At 45.2% G+C, this 7,904-nt stretch overlaps 1 protein-coding gene across 5 annotated transcripts in view; it reads left to right on the top strand.

The window, feature by feature from the left end:
• Window positions 1–7,340, top strand: part of Otud5 (OTU deubiquitinase 5) — a 39,832-nt gene extending 32,492 nt beyond the window's left edge. For 2 of the 5 annotated variants that reach the window (XM_029568038.1, XM_029568036.1), the window contains exons 7-10: window positions 3,619–3,822; window positions 5,188–5,389; window positions 5,478–5,591; window positions 5,883–6,379. In XM_029568038.1, coding sequence (XP_029423898.1) covers window positions 3,619–3,822; window positions 5,188–5,389; window positions 5,478–5,591; window positions 5,883–6,007 — 645 coding nt within the window. In that variant the 3' untranslated portion in view covers window positions 6,008–6,379. Of the gene's footprint in view, window positions 1–3,618; window positions 3,823–5,187; window positions 5,390–5,477; window positions 5,592–5,882; window positions 6,380–6,439 lie in introns of those variants that run through there. The other 3 variants (XM_008842566.2, XM_008842567.3, XM_029568037.1) reach the window with 3 other exon arrangements.
• Window positions 7,341–7,904: the final 564 nt, after the last annotated feature.

The following is a 7,904-nucleotide window of genomic DNA, read 5'->3' as shown; positions in this document are numbered from 1 at the left end:
CCCCTTCTCTCTTTTCTCCTTGTTCTTTCTCTACCTCCTCCTGGGATTTTGAGGTCATTTATTCAGGCTTCACTTCCTACAAACAGAAGGTGGTCCTGCCTCATTTAAGGAAACACTCTAACACCAACATGCCTTCCCACGCAGGGTAGCTTGTTTTGTCTTTTAATAAACTTTAGAAAAGTTTCAGATTTAAAGAATGATTGTGAGACTATTAGTTACCATATGCCCCACTATGATATTAATGTGGTAATTTGTCATAATTAACAAATGAGTATTGATAAATTAAAGACCACATTTGATTTGAATTTCCTCAGTTTTCCCCTGATGACCCTTTTCTGTTCCAGGATTCCATCCAGGATGCTATCTCATATTTAATTGTCTGTTCCCTTTGACTTCTTGTATCAACTTCTAAACAATTTCATTGCTCTCGTTTTGATTTGTTGACCCACTCTATATATAGTTTTGCCTGTTCTAGAATGTCATACAGTATAGATTTAGTTTTTCCAGAATTGCTTTTTTCACCTAAGACCATTTTTAAGATTAATCTATAATTTTTCCTGCTTTGTTTTCTATTTCTATAAAACCTAAATGTAGCTGGGTGTGGTGGCGCATGCCTTTAATCCCAGCACTTGGGAGGTAGAGGCAGGCCTGGTCTATATAGTGAGTTCCAGGACAGCTGGGGCTACAGGGAGACCTGTCTCAAAAAAACCAAAAAAAAAAAAAACCAGAAAACTAAATGTTTTAAGTTTTTCTAATAGATTTAATTATTCTGAGTAGCTTTAAATTTTTTAGCATTTATTTATCTGTTTGTGGGGGGCGGGGGCATGCCTGTGTTGGTCAGAGGACAACTTACTTGCCAGAGCAGTCTCTCTCTGGGAATCAAACTTGGCATCCCCACCCTTATCAGAATAGTTTTAGATTTATTGGCACAGATTCTTTGTTAACATTTCAGATGACTGGTACATTTGTTTAAATGTGTCAACCATTGTTAAAACAGTCTTAGTAATTGAAGTCACTGCCTCATTCCTTGCTCTTGTTTTGGTGACCTTGAGAATTTTAAGGAGGTACTGGTCAAGGGTGTTGCAGGAAATTCTCTGTCTGGATATTGTTCTCATGATTTAAACTGGGATTTGGGGTTTAAGAGAGGGAGAATACAGAGGTTAAGTGCTGCTTTCTGTTGTATATCAAGATGTATGTATTAGGAATATGACTCTTGTTGTCTTTGGTCATCTGGCAGTATTGTTTATTCAGTTCCCATCTTTTGAATATTACGCTTTTTGAAAGGAAGTCACACTTAAGGAAGGGGATTATATCTGTCTCCCTAAATAAACCTAAACATGAGTTATTGCAGATGTTCCAGTTAAAATCCTTTTATCAAGTATATCATTCTTACCTCCTTCCCCTTTTCCTGGGTAAATTCCCACTTTAAAGTTGAGAAACCTTTCTCTACCCACTAGTCATTTACATGACTGTTACTTGCTTATATATGTATAAAGCTGTGTCTTCTCATTAACTGTACCCCCTAGTGTGCAGTAATATGCACAATTCCTTTTGAGTTTTAGTGTTAGAGATTCCATTCATTTCCTAAGTGCCTGGGGCTACCCCCAGGTGGTCTCATACATTTGTAATTCATTTAGGCTGTTTTGTCAGTCTCTGGGATCCTCACCTCTCAACTGTTCTTTAAAAAAGTGATTAGCATACATTAGGATTAGTTTTTGTTTTGTAAAGTTCCTTGGGCTTTGACCTGTGCATAACAACACATCTTTGGGATCATTCAGAATAGTTTCAGCACCCTTAAAATTCCCCATTCTCTCTTCCTTTCTCCAGCAACCACTGATCCCTTTATTGACTCTGTTTTTGCCTGTTTCAGAGTGTTGAGTAATTGGAATCATAGTATGTAGCCTTTTCAAACTGCTGCTTTTAGGTGGCAAACAGCATGCATTAAGGTTCCTCCATGTTTTTTCATGGCTCGTTAGCTCGCTACTTTCTTATCACTTTCTGTTCCATTTGTGGAGGCACAGGGTTTGTTTAATCATTCACCTATTGGAAGATATCCGTCGTTGCTTCCAATTTTTGATGATTATGAGCAAAGTGTCTATAAACTGCTGCATACAGGTTTTTCTGTGGAAATAAGTTTTAAGATTAGTTGCATTAGTATCTGGGAGCAAGACCACAGGATTCTAAGACCATACTATGATTTGTAAGGTACTGCCAAACTATTGTGCAAACTGACTAGATTGTTTTTTGCATCCCTACCATAACAGATGAAAGTTCTTGGTGCTCTACTTCTCTCCCAGCATTGATCTTGCAACTGTTTTGTATTTTAGCCATTCTCATTTTTTAAATTTTTACTTGACTAATAACGGTGTTGAGCATTGTTTTGGTGGTCTACCACTAAGCTACATCCTCAGCTTGAGTATCTTATAAATGTTCATTTGCCATCTATATATTCCTTTTTATTGTGTGCTTAGATTGCTTACCTATTTTTATTTTTATTTTGCAGTGCTGGGAATTGAACCTGTGTTCTTGTGCATGCACTCTATCACTGAACTATACTCCCAGCCCATATTTGTCTATTTTTAAATTGGCTTGATCTAACATTGTTACACGTTTCCCCCAGTATGCTCCACAATAGAAAATTATGTTTTACATCATTACTTAGCACACATGCATTTGCGTATGGTATGTTTATGTGTGTGAAAATAATGTTAACTTGCTAGAGGCATGGTGGTGCATGCCTGTTGTCTCAGTATTCTGGAGGCAGAGGCAGGATGTGAGTTCAAGCCTAACCTGGGCTACATGTCAAGACCTTGTTTAAAAAAAAAACATTAACTAAAACTTTTTGAAGCAATATTTACACTTAATCCCTGAAATATACTCTGATGTTCTTTATTATTTCATTAGTGTCATATCGCTGGATGTGGTGGCTCACGCCTGTAATCCCAGCACTTGGGAGGCTGAAGCAGGAGGATTGCCATGAATTCCAGGCCAGCTTGGCCTACCATAGTGAGTTCAAGATCAGCCTGGGCCACATAGAGACCCTGTCTCAACAAACAAACAGACAAAATAATTCTGTCATATCTTACAACTTGGCATGAAGTTCTCTCATAAAGTGTTCTACAACTCATAGCACCACACCATGCCAATACTGACCCTTCATCCCCTCACATAGCCACACCCAGCCTCATATATGCTTGACTACTACCTCCACTCTGTGTCTGCACAGTTCACTTCTCTGGTCATCTTTTTCGTTTGCCCTATTTGGTTATAATATGAGAAAGGCTTCAGCATTGTGAAAGCGCAACATCACTGGATGAGGCTTCTTTAAATTAAGGCCTATGTTGGAGTTGCCCCCAGACTTAGTGCTTTAGTTGAGGTTTCTTGGGGTTGGGACCGTTTTTCTGGGCATAGGAATTTGGAATGGTAGGTCTTATAACCCAGGCCTACTTTCCTACAGTCACTGATACATACACAGTCTGCTGAGGAGTACTTTGTGAAAATAGCTGTCTTCCTGTATTGTCTTTGCTAAGGCCTATGGGCCTACCTTCCTGAGCCTGTTCAGGCTCTTGGCTAGGTTCAGAGAGTCACCCCACATCCCTGTTCCTCTCCCCCTTGCAGTTTGCAGAGCAGTCCCTAATGAAGAATGCCATAAAGACATCAGAGGAATCGTGGATTGAACAGCAAATGTTGGAAGACAAGAAACGAGCCACAGACTGGGAGGCCACAAATGAGGCCATAGAGGAGCAGGTGGCTCGAGAATCCTACCTGCAGTGGCTGAGAGATCAGGAGAAACAGGCCCGCCAGGTCCGGGGACCCAACCAGGTGGGTCATGGACTCTGCCATTGGCCTGACCAAGAATCCATTACTTCCCATCTTTTGGTCCTTAATGAACAGGAAAAAATAAGAGGTTTTGACATCTGGGAAAAAGGGACGTTTCCCAGCTCCATCTGTAACTCAACTTTGACATTTACCTTGGAACTCTCAATACTTGCTTTTAAGGAATGAAGGAGAGCAGCTACTGCTGCTGGAAACATGAGTATAACTACAAAGAGGCAAGCTGTTGTTGAATACTTTTAAAGCATGCTAGGCTCTGTTCTAAGAATGAAAAATCGGGTCTACTTTTCTCTTCCTCAATGATCCTTGTTAGGGCCTATGACCCTGGATATGCAAGAGCAATGGAGGTAGGGGTTATGGCCAGTCTTCACAGTTTGGGAAAGGTTGCATTGTTAGGGTAGGGAGGAGGAGGGCAGGTTTCTGAGGAATCACAAGGAGTTTGGAATGATGTTTGCAAGAGCTGAATAATTTGTTCAGCAAGTATCTATTGCGGGCCTGTACTAGGAAGCAGGATGTACTTACTATTCCTAGTGTATTGGGATACATTTGTGAACCTAGCAGGCCAAGGTTCCTGTCCTTATGCTGCTCACGTTTTTTGCAAAGTAAAATAAAATAATCATAATGAATAAATTAGTTGAGTTATGGTGAATGAAAAATGGAGAGTTGGTACAAGAAATGAATGTGGCTGAGTGGGGATAGGCATGAGTTCACAGTACTAAACAGTGTCACCTCAGCAGATGAGATGAGCAAAAGCTTGCAGAAGGGGAACATGTTAGCTGAATACATGGACAGAACAAGGCAGCACATTTGGTGTGACTCAGGCATAGCCTATAGTGAGGCCAGTGTCCACTGAACAGAATGTGGATCGTGGCTTTTGGGCTCTGAGGAGGACTTTGACTTTGGCCTCAAATGAGGCAGAAACAATGGAAGGGCTGTGAGCAGAGAAAGGATGGGGTCTGCGTTAGGGCTTATCAGGAGCACCCTGACTGCTGAGTGTAGAACAGAGTCTGGGGTGGGGAAGGGGGGCAAGGGAGTAAGTAGGGGACCAGTGAGGAGGAGGCTACTGAGGTAATCCCAGTGACAAGTGAAGGTACTGTGGAGGTACAGTGGTAGTAATATGGAAGTAGACTCAGGATCTCTTAAAGAATAAGGCTTTCTATTGGTTGCCTGTAAGGATTTGAGAGTAGTTAAAATTTTTCACCTGTGTTCTGTGAGAGAGCGCCCCTATAGTCCATTGTGACACATTAAAACTGTATTATAATCAGGATCCTTAAAAAAGGGTATAAGCGCTCTGTGGCACAAGTGGGCCATAGCTGGTGTAGGTCCTTATTGCTTTTTCCTTCCCTACTGCAGCCCCGGAAAGCCAGTGCCACATGCAGTTCAGCCACAGCAGCAGCCTCCAGTGGCCTGGAGGAGTGGACTAGTCGTTCCCCAAGGCAGCGGAGTTCAGCCTCATCACCTGAGCACCCTGAACTGCATGCTGAGCTAGGCATCAAGCCCCCTTCCCCAGGCACTGTCTTAGCTCTTGCCAAACCTCCTTCACCCTGTGCACCAGGTCAGTGACTTGCTTGCATGGTGCCTGCCTGGGCTAAGAGGCTCTCCCTAGGTCCTGGGCCCTACCTCTGACTGTTCATCTGCCTCAGGTACAAGCAGTCAGTTCTCAGCAGGAGCTGACCGGGCCACCTCTCCCCTTGTGTCCCTCTACCCTGCTCTGGAGTGCCGGGCCCTCATCCAGCAGATGTCCCCCTCTGCCTTTGGTAAGCCTTCTCAGGGGATGGGCCAGCTGGGAGTTGGGAGAGCCTGGATGAAGCAGCAGATCCTAAGAAAGAGGATTTCTGGAGCCCTTGGCCACCTCCCATGTCAGAGGCACGGGAAAAATTTCAGGCCCAACAGGTTTTCCCCACAAGGTGTCTCTTGGGGTTTCACAGACTGAGGGGAGCCTATGAGTGACAGGGACCTGGATGGATTTTTCCAGAGTCAGGGATCAGTCAAGAATGAAAGTGAGCTGAGGACCCCATCATCCTTTTCCTCTTCTCTCTCCTGCCCAGCAGGTCTGAATGACTGGGATGATGATGAGATCCTAGCATCGGTGCTGGCAGTGTCCCAACAGGAATACCTAGACAGTATGAAGAAAAACAAAGTGCACAGAGACCCACCCCCAGACAAGAGCTGATGGAGACCCAGGGACTGGACACCATCCCCTGACCCCCTACTCCTGCCCTCTGATGCCACCCAACCTTCTTTGGCTTTCTTCCCTCTTGGCTTCCTTCCCTTCCCTTTTTTCCACTTTCCTCTGGCTGGCCCAATCCTGTGCTCCATCTCATCCCTACCACCACTGCTGGTCTCTGCCAGCTGATGTGCCCTATTGCCCCCCTGCACAGCACCATCTCAGCATTCCACAGGGGACTCTGGAAAGGGTGCCGAAGGTAGGCGAGAGGCACACAGAGACAGACCACCTGGTGGCCAGGCAGCCCCAGAAGAGAGAGAGAGAGACTCAGAGGAAGTCTTCTGCTCGACCTTCCTTCCAGATCAGATAAATGGATTACCCCTTGAAAAACAAAGTGCACAGAGACCCACCCCCAGACAAGAGCTGATGGAGACCCAGGGACTGGACACCATCCCCTGACCCCCTACTCCTGCCCTCTGATGCCACCCAACCTTCTTTGGCTTTCTTCCCTCTTGGCTTCCTTCCCTTCCCTTTTTTCCACTTTCCTCTGGCTGGCCCAATCCTGTGCTCCATCTCATCCCTACCACCACTGCTGGTCTCTGCCAGCTGATGTGCCCTATTGCCCCCCTGCACAGCACCATCTCAGCATTCCACAGGGGACTCTGGAAAGGGTGCCGAAGGTAGGCGAGAGGCACACAGAGACAGACCACCTGGTGGCCAGGCAGCCCCAGAAGAGAGAGAGAGAGAGACTCAGAGGAAGTCTTCTGCTCGACCTTCCTTCCAGATCAGATAAATGGATTACCCCTTCCTCACAATGATGACAGAAAAGGTGTGAGGAAAAAGTGGGAAATTTTCCTTCCTACTACCCCAAGAATCTCTGAGCCTTCGATGTTGAATTTCTTATAAAAATCAAACTATCAGTGATGTAGGTGACAACATTGGCTCAGTGAAGATGGCATCTCTGGTTTGGGGCAGGCAGGCTGGCCATGAGATGTGGAGGGAGTGCGAAGATAGGGGTTTCTGCTATCTTCTGGCCTCCAGCTCCTTGAAGGTTGACCAGAGGGTCTAGGGTATAAGCCAGAGTGGAAGACAGGTTGCAGGTAGCAGACTGGCTTTGGACAATGAGACCCTGACCTTGCTGCATTCCTTTTGCTTCCACCACTAGTCTGGAATCTTGAGGTGGGGGGCATCTTTGGAGACTATGGTTGCTACCCAAGATTTGCGTATAGGGAGTGGGAGCAGCCTCAGCAGACGGGGCACCCGTGCCCTGCAGGTGTTGACAAGATCTACCATCTGTAATGTCCTTGGCACAATAAAACCAAATGTCAGTTTTCCCTGAGCGGCTCTGTTCTGTGTCGGGCACGGGGTGGCTGGGCCTCTGGGAAGTCAGGTGACAGGGTTTGGCTTGACCTGAGGTCTGCATGCTCTCCTGTAGGAACTGTCTGTGGGCTGGGGTTCATCTTTGATTCTCTGCTTACTAACTAAGTTCTTGACAGGCATGGTGTCCCTATAATATTGAGACTGAGAGCAGAGGATCTTTAGAGCCCAGGTGTCTGAGGCTAGCCTGGACCACATAACCGAGATTCTGTTTGTTTCTTTTTAGTTTTTATTTTTTTATCTTTTTGAGACAGTCTCCCTGTAGCCCCATCTGGCCTGGAACTCACTATGTAGACCAGGCTGGCATTGAACTCAAAGATCTGCCTGCGTCTGCCTCCCAAGTGCTGGGATTAAAGGTGCGCACCACCATGCCTGGCTGCTTTTATTTTTGTATTTATAAATTAAAAAAAAATTTTGTCATTTTGAGATGAGTCTCCCCGTAGTGGAGCTGCCCTGGAACTCACTATGTAGACCAGACTGGCCTTGAACTCAGAGATCCTCCTGCCTCTGCCTGGGATTAAAAGCT

This window comes from Nannospalax galili, unplaced genomic scaffold (genome assembly GCF_000622305.1).
Source record: "Nannospalax galili isolate Female #2095 unplaced genomic scaffold, S.galili_v1.0 scaffold741, whole genome shotgun sequence".
Lineage (NCBI taxonomy): Eukaryota > Metazoa > Chordata > Mammalia > Rodentia > Spalacidae > Nannospalax > Nannospalax galili.
The sequence above is the reverse complement of the archived record's forward strand: the minus strand, read 5'-3'. Positions and strand labels throughout refer to the sequence as shown.